The 16,691-nt window shown below is 44.7% G+C and overlaps 1 protein-coding gene across 3 annotated transcripts in view; it reads right to left on the bottom strand.

Moving 5' to 3' along the window:
* BCAR3 (BCAR3 adaptor protein, NSP family member) overlaps nucleotides 1-16,691 on the bottom strand; it is a 218,956-nt gene that overhangs the window by 75,649 nt on the left and 126,616 nt on the right. For all 3 annotated transcript variants that reach the window (XM_043876123.1, XM_043876124.1, XM_043876122.1), the window contains exon 3: nucleotides 12,380-12,419. In XM_043876123.1, the coding sequence (XP_043732058.1) occupies nucleotides 12,380-12,419 (40 nt within the window). The remainder of the gene's footprint in view (nucleotides 1-12,379; nucleotides 12,420-16,691) is intronic.

The raw sequence follows: 16,691 nt of genomic DNA, 5'->3' as shown, positions 1-16,691 counted from the left end.
ACCCTAACCCAGCACAACCTCACTGATCGCATTTGCAATGATCTTCTTTCCAAACGCAGTCACTTTCACAGGTACTGGTGTGTTAGGACAGATGTCTTAGGACTTCAACACATCTTTTGGGGGTACACAGTTCAACCCAAGACAGCAATCTAGCACCCTCTTCAAACCACTCAGCTGTTCTACCACAAAAGAACCTTCCAGCCTAAGGAAAGGCAAAGACCCAGGGCAGCAGGAAAAGCCAGCATGGAAAAGTTTGTGAGTAAGGTGGATGGCAGGAGATGAGGTTAGAGATAGGCCACAAGGGGAGGGCCGTGAAGCCCAGCTATAAAGCTGATTCTGGTCAGAGGCCATGGCTTCAATCCTTGCTTATGTGTTAGTTCTCATCTCTTCACCACCTCTCTGACTGATTGGGATCTCAGAAGAGTCCTCTTTCTTCAGCCAAGGATGAAGGCTGTAGCACAAAACAAGAATGTGAACCTGCCATATCCCACTTACAGGCCAGACCAGGCTCCCTCGAGCACCTGCAGAGGGCAGTCCAGGCTTCGACCTTGATTCAAACCATCAAGTTTAGGAGTGTAGGGAGAATTCGATTGTGAGTTGTGACACTGACAAAATACATCTCAGGATGTCCTGGCAGAGCAATGTCTGGCCTGAGGAGTTATCCACTCAAGCCCCAGGCAAGAGCAGTCAGGACTGTAGCTGTTTCCACACACCTGCTCACCCAGCAGAGTGCTAATGTGACAGGAGAGACGCTGCTGCTCAGAGCAGACAGGTCTACCTGACGAGATGCCAAAATATGTCCAGACGCAATGTTGGCAACAGCATCATCTCTAAGATTGTGCAAGATCACACAATTTGCACAAGGACTCACTGCTGTGTCATCAGGCAAGGTCAAGGTGATGTTGATGACCCATGACTGCATCATGGAAGGGTCGGCATGAAAAGATGAGATTTTTGTTGAAAGCCTGCTACACATTGTTCAGAAGTGAAACAAGGATAGTGTATGTGTATACAGCCTAGAGGAGGGGTCTGCAAACCTTTTCTGTCAAGGTCCAGATAGTAAATAGTTCAGCTTTGCTACCTGTTCCGTCACAACTACTCAACTCCACCCTCATAGTGAGAAAGTGGTGATGCATCAGTGAATGGGTGTGGCTGTGTTTCTGTAAAATTTATGCATACTGACATTTGAATTTTACAACTTTTATATTCTTGTTTAAAAAACAACAACAAAACAAAACCATGTAGAAACATAAAACCTATTTTAGCTTGTGGACTACAGCAATAGACAGTAGGCTAGAATTGGTCCCAGGCTATAGTTTGCCCCCCTGCACACCCCCGCTGCCCCACCCCCCAGGCTAATGATATCCCCAGATGCTTAACTTAACATCATTGTGGTAACATGGTCTTCAATTGGAAATCTCCCTTCCACCCCTAAAATCCTTACTGCTTCTCCATCACCACCCCCATTTAAGTCCTGCCAGGAACTGTCAACTCACCTCATACAATGACTTTTAATTCTATCTCTAAAAGGCCTCCAGCACCCGCCCTGACTTTCCATTCCCACTGTCACTATCCTGGGTTAAGTTTTTTTTTGTGTGTGGGGGGGGAATATTCCTTTTTAAAATATACTTAATTGGAGGATCATTTCTTTTCAATATTGTGATGGGTTTTGCCATATATCAACATGAATTGGCCACGGTATACATATATCCTCTCCATTCAGGTTAGGCTCTTGATGACACTTTCCCCCTATCCAGCCTGACTTGACTCAACAATTACTAACACTCAGAATCTGCCCCCAAACTATCTGCCGAATGAACCAAAGCAGTAAAATGCCCACAAGCTCAGCTCTCTCTCCATCTGGTCAGCAGTAGCTGATGCAGCCCATCTCAAAACCCAAAATCCCCCCTAGAGAGATGGCAGTACTTAAGGCTTCAGTTTGCTTTTTTAAAGTCGGGCTTGGTGAGGTATAATTTGCAAATAGCAAAAGTCACCCTTTTCCGTACAGTTCTATGAGATCTGAAACGACCCCAATCAAAGTATTTCCATCATTCCCCCAAAGTTGCCTTATTCCCTTCTGCAGTCGACCCCTCCCCCTCCCCCTTCAACCACTGATCCGTTTTCAGTACTGTGAGGTTTTATCTGCATCCAACGGTCCATTCCTTCTTAATGCTGAAGAGGATGTCACCGTGTGGGTCTGCAGTTTATCCGCTCAGCAGTCAAAGGACACTGGCGCTGTTTCCAGTTTTTGTCAGTTAGAAATAATGTCACTATAGACACTTACATACAGATTTCTAAATAGACATATGTTTTCATGATGAGGTTTCACTTTTTATAGATGGCCACATTTTCACAGACCTGCAGGATAGGATTCCATGGAATGAAAGAATATCCTCCATGCCTATTCTCACCCTGCCTCAGCAATCTTTTAAAACTATAGTAACATTAAGCATCCCAGGAGTATTTGTAGAGAAGGTTTTTGGGGTGGAGTGGGAGGAGCTAGATGGGAGCTGTCTTTCCTTGCTCCCAAGATGAGCCCCAGGGCTGTTTCCCATCCACTGCTGGCAGTGTTTGATCTTCTGGTCCATGGGGCCGGCACTGGCTCTCTGGATGTGCACACTCAGGCAAAAACCTGCAGAGCCAGCCAATCGGGCCATTATTTGGTTCGTATAACTTGTTAAAATCTCACGGAATGTACAGCGTGCCATTGTTTTTGTAAGTCCCTTTCATGACTTTGTGAGCTGGCTAATTCAGAGCAGACTGGCCTGATTTCCCCTGCTGGAAGAAAAGACTTTCCTCAAAGACAGCTATTTAACCGTGACCATGGCTGCAACCATCTTGAGCACAAAGCGGGGATGGGGGCTGCAGCTTTGCCGCCCCTGCCCCCACTGAGGCCCCCACAGCCCGGGGCACTTATTCTTGGCGCTGGAATTCGCATAATTACTCCTCTTTTAATCTGCTGGGTGACCTAATGTAGTCCCAGCCAGCAGACTGCAGGAAATGGTCTTGTGAGATCTGAGCCTTGGGCAGACTGTCAAGTCTGTAAGCCCCTCTTAGAAAGAGCATTTTGGAGCATTAACCCCATAAAGGACGGGGCTCCAAGTGGCTCTAGACTCCTAAATAGCCAGTGCACACCCAGAGGAAGAAGTCCAAGGGCTCTGGTCTCCTCTCCAGGGTAAGGCTCCAGTTCCATCCCTTCACCTAACCTGCAAAGCAAGCTCAGAAACTGCAGATCTTCTTAGAAAAGCTCACAAGTGGCTCCAGCAAGAGTCCACCAGGGCTGACGACAAAAGAAAAGGCTATTCATTCACTAGGGAGCTTGTGGGAACAAAAGGCTACACTCTGTCCTGACACTTGCTAACAGCGGAGTCAGGAGAGCTGTTTAGTCTGCAGGCACTGTGCTATTTACAACCTGGCCTTGCCTATATAACCTTGGTTAATTTGAGAAAACAGTCTCCCCAATGTCTTCCCTACTATGCTATTATTATATTTATTTTTCCAATTTGTCTTTCTTAAGGACAATTTATTTTAAAACAAAAAATCTATAATAAACATTTCTTCTAAAAGGAAAATCACAAATCTATAATGAACATTTCTTCCTAAAAAGAAATCACCCAGCTCTGCTGTAGCTAATCAGTTCCTTTCCTAAAAATATATACTTTTAAGTCTCTCTCAGAAAAGACACTCTATTAATATAACTGTAAGGCTATGTGTGAAGAATCTAGAAAGAATGAGAATCTTCAGTCTAAAAGGCAGAAAAGACAGGAAATACTATAAACTGATAAAACTTAGTGTGAGTGTGTGTGGGGGGAGCAACTCCTGAAGGTTAAAGAAGTAGCCCCAGGAAAATATGAAGAGAATGATAAAGAGTGAAAATGGAAGCAGGTTTCACAGGTTCAAGAAGGGGTTACAGAAGTGAAAGTGTATGGATTATAATAGCAAACGCAGGTGTGTCGGCGGAAATCTCCAATCTTTTGAGGTAATATGACGGGTGGGCCATTATTATCTGTCACATCCTTGGTCTTAATGTTGGAGACACGACATAAAATGCCACCCTTGTTCCAATCGATGTGGCAGTTTTATGATCAAGAGTGACAGATTAGGAAGCCCTCCCCCCTCCAGCTTGCCATAGGATTTATTGTTGTTGTTCATTCGCCCAGTTGTGTCTGACTCCTTGCAACCCCACGGACACCAGGCCTGCCCTTCCCTCACCATCTCCTGGAGTTTGCCCAAGTTCACGTTCATTGCATTGGTTCCAGTCTCATCCTCTGACACCCTCTCCTCCTTCTGCCCTCAATCTTTCTCAGCATCAGGGACTTTTCCAATGAGTTGTCTGTTTGCCATCAGATGACCAAAATACTGGAGCTTCAGCATCAGTTCAGGGTTGATCTCCCTTAAGATGACTGGTTTGATCTTGCTGCCCAAGGGGCTTCCAGGTCTTCTCCAGCACCACAGTTGGAAGGCATCAATTCTCTGGCATTTTGCCTTCTTTATGGTGTAGCTCTCACAACCATACATGACCACTGAGAAGACCATAGCCTTGACTGTATAGACCTTTGTCGGCAGAGTAATGTCTATGCTTTTCAACAGACTGTCTAGGTTTGTCATTGCTTTCCTGCCAAGAAGCAATTGTCCTCTGATTTCACGGCTGCAGTCACAGTCCACAGGGATTTTGGAGCCCATGAAGAGACAATCTGTCACTATTTCCACCTTTCCCCTTCTATGTGCTGTGCAGTAATGGGGCCAGATACCATGATCTTAGTTTTATTAATATTTAGTCTTAAACTGGCTCTTTCACACTCCTCCTTCACTCTCATCAAGAGGCTCTTTAGTTCCTCACAGTTTTCTGCCCACAGAGGGCTACCATCTGCATCAGTTCAGTTTGCTTCAGTCATTCAGTTGTGTCCAACTCTTTGTGACCCCATGAACTGCAGTACGCCAGGCCTCCCTGTCCATCACCAATTCTCGGAGCTTGCTCAAACTCATGTCCATCGAGTCGATGATGCTATCCAACCATCTCATCCTCTGTCATCCTCTTCTCCTCCTGCCTTCAATCTTTCCCAGCATCAGGATCTTTTCCAATGAGTCAGTTCTTCACATTAGGAGACCAAAGTATTGGAGTTTCAGCTTCAGCATCAGTCCTTCCAATGAATATTCAGGACTGATTTCCTTTAGGATGAACTGGTTTGATCTTCTTGAAGTCCAAGGGACTCTCAAGAGTCTTCTTCAACAACACAGTTCAAAAGCATCAATTCTTCAGTGCTCAGCTTTCTTTATGGTCCAACTCTCACATCCATAGATGACTATCAGAAAAACCATAGCTTTGACTAGATGAACTTTTGTTGGCAAAGTAATGTCTCTGCTTTTTAATATGCTGTCTAGGTGGGTCATAGCATTTCTTCCAAGGAGCAAGCATCTTTTAATTTCATGGCTTCAGTCACCATCTACAGTGATTTTGGAGCCCAAGTAAATAAAGTCTGTCACTCTTTCCATTGTTTCCCCATCTATTTGCCATGAAGTGATGGGACTAGATACCATGATCTTCATTTTTTTGAATGTTAAGTTTTAAGCCAGCTTTTTCATTCTCCTCTTTCATCAAGAGGCTCTTTAGTTCCTCTTCACTTTCTGCCATAAGGGTGGTATCATCTGCATATCTGAGGTTATTGATATTTCTCCTGGCAATCTTGATTCCAGCTTGTGCTTCACCCAGCCCAGCATTTTGCATGATGTACTCTGCATATAAGTTAAATAAGCAGGGTGACAATATACAGCCTTGTCATACTCCTTTCCCAATTTGGAACCAGTCCATTGTTCCATGTGTGGTTCTAACTGTTGCTTCTTGACCTGCATACAGATTTCTCAGGAGGCAGGTAAGATGTTCTGGTATTCCCATCTCTTGAAGAATTTTCCACAGTTTGTTGTGATCCACATAGTCAAAGACTTCGGCGTGCTCAATAAAGCAGAAGTAGATATTTTTCTGGAATTCTTTTGCTTTTTCAGTGATCTAATGGATGTTGGCGACTTGATCTCTGCTTCCTCTACCTTTTACAAATCTAACTTGAACATTTGGAAGTTCTTGGTTCACGTACTGTTGGAGCTTAGCTTGGAGAATTTTGAGCATTACATTGCTAGCATGTGAGATGAATGCAATTGTGCGGTTGTCTGAACAGTCTTTGGCATCATCTGCATATCTGTGATTATTGATTTCCTCCTGCCTATCTTGATTCCAGATTGTAACTCATCGAGCCCAGCATTTCTCATGAAGTGCTCATGGTATAGGGTAACAGCACACAATCCTATCATACTCCTTTCTTGATCTTGAACCAATCAGTTGTCCCATACAGGTTTCTAACTGTTGCTTTTTGACCTGTAAACAGGTTTCTCAGGAGACAGCTAAGATGATCTGGTATTTCCATCTCTTTAAGAGCTTTCCACAGTTTGTCATGATACATGCAGTCAAAGGCTTAGCGTAGCCAAGGAAACAGAGATAGATGTTTTTCTGAAATTCCCTTGCTTTCTCTATAATCCAGCGAATGTTGGCAATTTGATCTCTAGTTCCTCTTCCATTTCTAAACCCAGCTTTGACATCTGAAAGTTCTTGGTTAGCATAATACTGAAGCCTAGCATGCAAGATTTTAAGCATGACCTCACTAGCATGGGAGATGAGTGCAACTGTCCGATGATTAGCACATTCTTTGGAACTACCGTTCTTGGAAATTGAGATGAGGACTGACCTTTTCCAATCCTGCAGCCATTGCTGTGTCTTCCAGATTTGCTGACATAATGAACACAAAACCTTGATGGCATCATCCTTTAGGGATTTGAATAGCTCTGCTGGAATTTCACTGCGTCCACTAGCTTTATTAAAGCAATGCTTCTTAAGGCCCACTTGACTTTGCACTTCAGAATGTCTGGCTCTGGGTAACTAACTACACCATCGTAGTAATCCAGTTCATTAAGACCTTTTTTTTTTTTTTTTTTTTAAATACAGTTCTTCTGTTACAGGCCTAGGGGATCTTAAAAGTGTGGAACTAGAAGGGACACTGGCCCATCCCCTGTTTTCTAGTTGTGGGGAAAATGGAACTGATCTTGGGTGGCCTCAGTCTGCAGTGGCTTGAAGCAGGGTTCTTATTCCTGGCTAGAGACTGAGGTCAGGACACGGCAGTGGAGCATTGAATCCCAACCTCTCGACCACCAGGGATAGTGGCTAGTGACAAGGCCGTGGCTTGTCGGCTTTGTAGAAATGAATTTCCACAGAGAGAAGGAAAGTAGTAAAACAAGTAAAATGTTTATTAGTAGGAAAAGGTATGTGTGAATAGACTCACATGGGTAGACTCAGATAGAGCTGCACCCTCATGGTGGTTTGAATCACTTATATGGGGCATTTCTGCCAGGTTTCCTTTGGCCAGTCATCTAGCTTTGCCTGGTTCTGAGTCCGTATTTGGTTTATCTTGGGGTCTTCTCCTGTGTGTGTGCATCTCTTAGCCAAAATGGATTCTAGAGAAGAGGCCTTATGGGTAGGTTGACATCACCTACTATGGCATGATGCCCCTTTCTTTTTTGACCTCCAAGGAGTCTTTCTGCACATGTATAGTTGGGAAAATGCCCCTTTCTTTTTTGACCTCCAAGGAGTCTTTCTGCACATGTATAGTTGGGAGTCTCCTTTATTTTGAAAATGAGGAATATGTGGTCTCTATACTATCTTATCTGGGCAGGGCTCAGTTTCTCTTCCCTCCGGTGCCCCAACAGGGGAGAAACTCCACTTGCTTAAGCCTGGGCCCATCTATCTCCTGCCTCAGAAGCCATAGGGAGAAGGGGGTAAGTCCAAGGTCACACTGCTAATTAGACAAGAATGTGAGACAGGCTCCCCTCCCTGGAGATCTTAGGGGCTATGTAACTTGGAGTCTCCTATTGGAATGCTATCTGGGAAGGATAGCACACTGAGCTATTACCATGTATTCATATTTTAGTACAATTATTTTTATCAAATATTCTAAACAGTTAGCTGACAGAGGTCTAAGAAACTAGACACAGTAAATACTGAAGGCAGTAAAAATATGGCAAAAAATAAACGGGAGCAGTAAGCAGGGCTTCCCTGGTGGCTCAGATGGTAAAGAATCTGCCTGCAACGCAGAAGACCTGGGTTCGATCTCTGCGTCAGGAAGATCCCCTGGAGAAGGGAATGGCTGCCCACTCCAGTTTCTTTCCTGGAGAATTCCATGGACAGAGGAGCCTGGCAGGCTGCAATCCTTAGGGTCGCAAAGAGTTGGACACAACTGAGCAACTAACACTTTCACTTTTTCACTTTCAAGCAGGTAAAGCAACCCAGAAGAGAAACTCTACTACACAATTTTGCCTAGGGCTATTTCCTCTAAAAGCAATTTCCTCTATTTAAAAAGAAAAAAAAAATTAGTTTTATCTAGGGTAAGGAATGCTAGGTACGCACAGGAAAATTCCAGAGCTTACACCACTAACCAAAGTCACTACCTTAAGAGCAGGAGGAAGGTGCAGCTGCATGGAGGTTTCTGTTTTCCAGTCCACAAAAAGGGTGTTGTTCAGATACAGTGAAAGAGAATCAATTATATGTGATTACAGAAAAGTACCTCATGACTATACTTAACAGTTAAAATCAGACCTCGAAGATGATCATCATGTTTTAGGCTCCTGGCTTGGGGGGGTGTGGAGAGAGGAGGGAGATGGGGACATAAGGAAAAGGTAGAAAAAGAAAAAGCTCCCCTCTCTGGTGGTCAGAAAAGTAAAGAGACAGAAACAGGAGAATAAAGATACCAAAATTCCTGGGGGTTCTTTGGATCTACTCAAATTTTCTTATCACATCCAAAGAGGGAATTCACCACGTAGGGTAACAAGGTGTCCTTGGGAGGCCCCAGCAGAAGGTCAGCCTGCTGAAGAAATGAAAGAGCTACCAAACAGTTCTAGAGCTTCCCTGCCAAGCACTTTTCTCTCCAGTCTTCTCACAGAGGTGCTCCTCGTAGCCTGGCAACCGGCCCCCAGGTCCCCGGTCATGACTCTGTACTGATGTGCAGCAGCGCCGGCTATGAGAAGTCTTGGGAGGATACAGAGTACAAAGTGGACAGGACTGAACAGCGGATTCCTTCTCCACCCAGTTCTCTCCTGCCACAACACAGCAGCCCCATCACCCCGTGAGTTATGGGGTCAGCCTCAGTGTCTCCTCTCCTCTAGACATGAGGAGGAAGGGTGGTCCCAGACCTTTCTCTCTTCATCTGGGTACTGGAAAAACCAGCTGAAGATGGTTAGAAAGTCTCCCACGTTAAGGGAGACCTGGGACTGTGACTCCCAGCAGGATGAGAACGGCTGTCGGCTGGCCACTGCTGCTACTGCCGAGATGGACTCAGTCAGAGATCCGCTCGCTGCCCTCCCCCATTCTGAGGTCACAACGAACTCCTAAAACTCTGACTCTCAGAAAGGGCCCTACGTGACGCAACATACTTCATACAGAATCTCTACTTTTCTCCACGCCTGAGACATACTATGTGTACAAAGGGATGATGGGGAAGAAAGAGCTCAAAGTCAGGGGGCCAAACTGCATTCACCTTATCTACACCTCTCACCTCCCTCAATCATCTTCAGCCACCCTTCAGGCTCTAGGCACCAGCTGGCACCAATTTATGAGGCCTTTGAGGCATGGACTGGTCAGAAGCACTTGAGAGGGTGGCTAAGTTTGAGAAATGCTAGGAGACTGCACTGGCCCAAGACAACTGACTCATGGATCCATTCAGACCTTGAGGCCCAAGGCCTCTATGAAAGTGTTTTCAGAGCTTTAGTGCCCATGGAGACAAATGAAAATACCTTATATTTGCTCAGTAAGTCCCCAAGCCATATCTCCAAACCAAGGGCAAAATGAGAAAGAAAAAAAAAAAGTGATGAGGGATACAGAAATGTCATCTCTAAAGCTCTGACCAGATTCAGACAAGGTTGAGAGCAAAAAGTAAGCTTCAGAAGACCTCAGTGAGTCCTAGAAAAGCGGACTCCTTGAGCCACCACCAGAAGCAGATCTATCACTGCCAGGGAAAGTGGGGGAGCCCAGCAGACAGAAGCACCAACAACCCCAAGACATCTTCTTTAAGTCCCAATTTTTAACAGTATCTTTTATTTGTCTCTTGAAGTCTATACCTCTGATTGAGTTGATGTTCACTGCTCTTTTTAAAATTTATTTTTAATTGAAGGATAATTGCTTTATAATATTGTGTTGGTTTCTGCCATACATCAACATGAATCAGCCATAGATATACATATTTCCTCTTGAGCCTCCCTCCCACCCCTCTAGGTTGTCAGAGAGTCCCGGTTTGAGTTCCCCAAGTCATATAGCAAATTTCCACTGGCTATCTATTTTATGTACAGTAGCCAATACCTCTTCTGAGTCAACACGACAACCTGCAATGACCAATTCATGAATGAGATGCAATAGCTTAGAAAATATTAATACTAAAGTGAGTCCTTCCCAAAGTCTCTGCTTAGGTTTAGAATTCATCATTGGATTATCTCAAAGGCTGGGACTTTAGTAAAAGAGAAAAACTGAGCTGTGGAGTAGTGAGGAGGGAAGTGAGCACAGTCTGAATGAGCCGGCAGCAGGAGAGAGCCAGTTTCTGGGACGTGGAACAGAGTGAGTTCTAAAGGGCTGCTGTGATTAACACACTGAAGAATTCTAGGACACACTTTTTTTTTTTTTTTTTTTTTTTAGGACACACTTTTTTATGTTACAGTCAAGTCAGATCATAGAGTATGACAGTGTCCCCTAATTCCTTGCGGTGCACAACCTGCCCAAAAGCATACGTGATGCACCCAGGAGGGATACAGACACACCACTTATAAAGTTCTGACCAGATTCTGACTCAGTGGCTCTGTTGGTTTAAGATTACATATTTGCTGCAGTTAAGCTGCAGCTCAGCCATGGTAGAAGAGACAGGAAACATGATACCCACCTCCATTCCAACAAACTCCACTATGACTGCCTCAAGTGACCACATGGTTCTACTAGAGTCTTCTCCTCCAGTAGAAGCTTTAAACCGTCCATCCTCTGGTCTAAAAGGAAGAAATGCCAAGACCCAGGGGCAGGCCCAGTCACAGGCACACAAAAAAGCAAGAACAGGCTTAAATGCTCTGAAACTGGGAGGCTGACCTTTGAAAAATAAAGACGAAGTATGGCTCCTAGGGGGCAAGCACTTTAAGTCCTAACTTGTGCCATGATTTCTCCTAAAAATGAATGACACACTTTGTCATGACAGATGAGAGTTCTCTTTTCTGTAGTAGGTGCTGGACATAATTACAGTTCTCAAAAATAAAACCAAACAAACATACACACCTGAAAACTGGGTGTGTGTGGCAGAAGCAGGAAGTGAAAGGCATTTTAAAACCTGTTTAGAAGTATTGAGTATTCAGATACATTGAACGTCAGTCCCACTGGAAAGTAAAAGAATTACACTGCTCATAGGTACAGACTAGCCACTGAACAAGAGGGTGGCTTCTGAGACGGAGCGGATGGCTCAGAAAGGCTCCCTGGTGGCGCAGTGCTAAAGAATCCACCTGCCAACGCAGGAGACACGGGTTCCATCCCTGATCTGGGAAGATCCCACATGCTGCAGAGCAACTGTTGAGCCTGTGCTCTGGAGCCCAGGAGCAGCAACTACTGAACCCGGTGCCCCAGAGCTGGTGCTTCACAACAAGAGAAGCCACCAGAGTGAGAAGCCTGCACATCGCAACTAAAGAGTAGCCCCGACTCACTGCAATTAGAGAAAAGCCCATTAGTGCAGCAATGGAGGCCCAACACAGCCAAAAATAAATGAGTAAAATAAAGTCTAATAGGGACCCTTCAGTCCTCCACTGAAGACAAACAAAAGTTCACAATTCCTCGTCTACCATTCGAAAACCCAAAAACTCTGAAAACTGAAAAATTTTAAATAACTCATTAGGCAGCACAACAAACCCTAGCTCATTTGGTGACAAAAACAAAATGTGATTTACACGAAATCATCTGTAGTCTATTCATCTCACTTTGAATATTCTTACATTAAACTGCTGCAGTAATGAGTTTCGGCATGGGACGGTGACTCTAGCCCCCTTTAGAGGTTAGATATATGTACCATATTACCTTTCTAAAAAATTTTGAATTTTTAAAACACATCTGGTTCCCAGGGCTTCAGACAAGGGGGAACGTTTATAAACATATAACAGGGTGACATAAGAGCTCTGCAAAGATTACTAAAGGCCCAAGAGAGTCAAATTATATCCTGGTGGTTTCCATCTAACCAGCTTCCCACACAAGCCAGAAGACAACATTGTGTTAGCAATGGGAAGCCTGTTACCACAGGGCCCCTACCACATGTTAAATCCTGGTTCCTACCTTCACATATTCCAGAGTTGGGTCCAGAAGATGCTGATCCCTGAAAAGAGAAAATATAAACATGAGAACAATTGGGAACAATTCATTCTCACACTGGGTACAATGTATCTAACATTATTTCACCCTATTCACTCACATTATTAAGATGAGTCCACCTCCCCGGACAATATCCACAGCAAGGAAGTTAGAAAAGACATGTCTTTTCTTGTAAAATTCAAGCCCCAAATATTAGACTATTTATGGCTAGTAATCCTAGAGTCACTAAAGCACAAAAATCTGCCTAAAAGTCTGAGGTAAAGAGCTGTGAGGAGTAACAGAGACACCAATAAAGGAGGCCCTGCAGCCTTCGGACCAGACGGCTGTGCCACACCCATTTTGACAGAAAACAGAAGCTCAGGCGGGGAGAACAGCTGCCTACGATCACCCAGCACCCAGGTAGGTGACTTTTGAACCCAGCTCTGCTTCTAAATCCCCTTTCTGTTTTGCTGTCAAGCTGAGCAACTCATTCTAATTTTCTTTGGTACCCCAGTGGTTTTTCTCTCCCCTTCTAACGTCTGCTCAGATCTATTATGATACCATCAGGATTAACGAGACAAGTAAAAGTGAACGGCAGCAGTGTCACTGCGGAGGCTGATTTATTATAGTGGAAGAGGATCTCAGGCAAAGGAGGGGAGGGGGACACGTGAGAGCTGATGCTTCCAATACTGGCAGAGTTATAGCGAGGTGCCCACCGTAACACAGGATGGGAAAAGACAGCTGCCTTTAGAGACTTAAACTTCAGAAAACCAACACATTCCCCTGCAGAGATGAGATCACTTTTTAAAGAAGAGTGGCTCTGAAGCTGGTGGGAGGAGTCTTCTCAGGCAGGCGGGGAGGCTCTCAGTACATCTACAGAAAGCACATGGCCCTCAGGAGGTGGGGGATCCCCACCCACGGGCAGCCGCCTCCGCAAGAATGAGCTCAAGGCCAGACCCTTGGGGGCTTGGACACTTCCCTCTATGGAGAGACCCCCGGGAGACTGCAGCACTTCTCTCCCGAAGGGGGGCCGCAGGACCCCTGCTGGGACACAAGGAGTGGCTCCCACAGCCCAGGGGCAGCCCATCTTGTTGTAAAATGGACCCCAGCCTCAGAGCTGTTCCTGGACTGGTCTGTCCACTGAGGGCTGCACACAGAGGCAGGCTGGCTTCCAAGACGCTCCTCTGGGCTGTGCGAGCACATGAGCTTCTGAAATGAGTCCCTTTGTAAGGCCAAAGTATCTGAGAAGGGCTTAAGCTCAGAGTCCCTGGTGCACTTCCATCAAAGAGGGGTATAAATCAGTCTTTCAGAGCCTTAAAACCAAGCATACTCCTTGCCACTAAGCTCGTGTTTGTTAATCAGGCATCTTTTCCCGAAGCGGCCGAGTCTGTCTGCTGCGCTGGGTCACCAGCTCTCCTTCTGCAATCTGGACATCGAGTTGATGCTTCCAGGCTTTGTGACCATGAGACCACATGGCGAGGGACTATCAACTTTGTCAGCAGGGCTTTGGCCAAGCTCCCTTTTAAGTTCTCAAAGTCGTGGGTTTCTACTGAAGTAACATTTTAGGCTTATAGGCATCCAGTCTCATGCTAATCATCCGGTACGGTGGTCTGGCCCTGGGAGTGCCGAAAGATGTTACAGCCACTTGGACGCTGTTTCTCATCTTTTTCAAGTGTCTATTTTTAGGTATGTTCTAAAACGTCCATTATATACACTCATACACGTGTGTCTTAATGCATGGATAACAGTGTAGGTGTGTGCTGTTTATAGCATTGATTTGGTCCTGGGGATCTCTCCACACTAAATAATTGAGGACTCTGAAAAATTTTGTTCATGTGGGTTATATCTACTGATTACTGATATTAGTAATTAAGCTTGAGAAATTTGCAAGGTGTTTGTTAATTCATACTTTAAAGGTAAATCCATTAAAATGTTTATGTAAATAACATTTTTATGAAAAACGTGTTTTTATAGCAAAAATTTAGTGAGAATAGTGACACTGACATATTTTTGCAGATCTTGTTAACACCTGGTTTACTAGAAGACAGGTGAATTCTCATATCTACTTCTGTATTCAAAATGTTGTGATATTTTGGTTGAAACAAATGAAGAAAATCTACCCTCATGCAGTTATGTAATTGAAAAGGGAGGGATACTTTAATAGATTTTTCATATAATTATGGCTGTTCTACTTTAAGAACATACCAAACCTTGACAAGTAGTAGTTTCTTAAAGGTTAGCTGTGGACTCTGAAGCCATATCTCTTACTCTTTTCCATCTCTCCTGCACTTTGAATGGATCTTTTGTCCATGTCTGATTCTTTAACCACTATTCTGGAAAATATTGGTTCACTGAGTTATGCAGATCTGCCAAATTTTGACCCAATTCATTATAATGTTAAAAAAAAAAAACACATTTGTTAATATGATCACTAATCTCATTAGAAGTTACTGCCTATAGGGAATTGTCAGGCTCATGGTGGAGGGTTCCATGAGTCTTCTAAAATTTTAATTTTTCACTGGAATTTTTTCATTGGCAACTAATAAGGTCAAATATTTTCCCTGAGCTTCATTTCACTCATTTTGGAGGAAATAGCTGCCAAATACCAAGACTACATAGTCATGATCTGTAATTTTAACTCTTTTTTTAGGTGTTCGAAGGTCATTCTTTTAATAAATTCTTTTTAGAATTTTGCCCAGGATCTGCTCTTCTCACCAGATTTACCTGTAAAAATCCTTTTCTTTTTACCTTTCGAAAGCTGATTGCTCTCTTTCTTTTCTAGAGATGGACCTGAAAACTGAGCTCCTTCTATCAGGACAGACCCCTCAAGCTCTGTTGGGAAGGGGGTGCGGTAACCAACACGGATCAGGCTGGGCGCTGTGTCTGGGTGGTTCCTGAGGCAGCCCCAGCTGCAGTCAGTAGGGTCTCCATTCAGAGGAGGGGTCACCTCCAGGCAGGGTGGCCCTTGTGAGACAGGCTGGGACCTGGGACCCTTTACTGCAAGTGTTTGTACCCAGACAAATATCACCTGGAGCAACAGAATACAAAGAAACCATAAGGGACTAAAAATAACTGCATCCACCCATGGTTGGGGCAGGTCCTGAGCAGCACGATACAAAAAGGCCAAAATTCAGCTGCCATTTCTGGGCTGCTGGGAGCAAAAGCAGTGTACTGCGCGCCCTCTGAACCCAATAGGACCAAGGGGGCTGGAAGACCATCTGCATCACCCTTCTAGCCCAACCCACCAGCCTTTCCTTCCCCTCATCCCATTTAAGGGACCAGCTCTCCCCCACCGGGGGCTGGTGAGCAAGGGCACCTGTTACTTGTTTTCACTCCCTTCTGTGGCATCACAAAGAACCCTGCCTGAAATTCTTGGCTGATCTCTTATCAGTTTCTATTGATTAAAGAGTCCAAGGACCCAGCTTGGTAACATACCTGCTCTCCCTACCACCCTGCTTTCCTGCCCAGTGGCCCCAGCACAGAGGAGCCTGGGGTGTTCCCCCAAGCATCCCCCCCAGGCTTGCATGGACTCCAGTGTTCCCATTTGATCCTCCACCACACACACTCCTCTTGGCAGAAGAGAAGGAAACAGGAGGTGCTGGCTAAGGATAAAAACTGAAGTCTCCTCCTGACTCCACCCCCAAGTGAACCCTGCTGAGAGTTCTGTTCATTCTGTAAGCAGAACAGTGCGTGGGTGCTAAGTCGCCTCAGTTGTGTCCGACTCTTTGCAACTCTGTGGACTGTAGACCGCCAGGCACCTCTGTCCATTGGGATTCTCCAGGGAAGAATACTGGAGTGCATTGCCATTTCCTTCTCCAAGGGATCTTCCCAACCCAGGGATCAAACCCGTGTCTGCTGTGGTACCTGCATTGCAGGCAGATTGCATTCTTCTGCTCACCCTTTTCAGAGAGGCAAGGGAGTGAAGACAAAGAGAGTATGTTATAAATCCAAAAGCCTTAAAAATCATTGCCTTGAACCAAATTAAGAGTATACTGGGTTGGCCAAAAGGTTCATCAGGGTTTTCTGTACCATCTTACAGAACTCAAGCAAACTTTTTAGCCAACCCAAACATTTTAATGCAGAAGAGCTGTGTCTCCTTTCTCAGCCAGCCTAACCCTAACTCTAATCCATCTAACCACAAAGAAGACACAAACTAGAAACACAGCAGTTGGCCCTGTAGTCCCAGCCTCTAATCTGAAATAGAATATCCAATTATTCATATAAGACTGTGCAGCAAACACTCCTTAAACCACAGCTTTATACTCTCCAACAGAGTTCACTAGAAAACAAACAGAGA

The sequence above is a fragment of the Cervus elaphus genome, chromosome 20 (genome assembly GCF_910594005.1).
Source record: "Cervus elaphus chromosome 20, mCerEla1.1, whole genome shotgun sequence".
Lineage (NCBI taxonomy): Eukaryota > Metazoa > Chordata > Mammalia > Artiodactyla > Cervidae > Cervus > Cervus elaphus.
The sequence above is the reverse complement of the archived record's forward strand: the minus strand, read 5'-3'. Positions and strand labels throughout refer to the sequence as shown.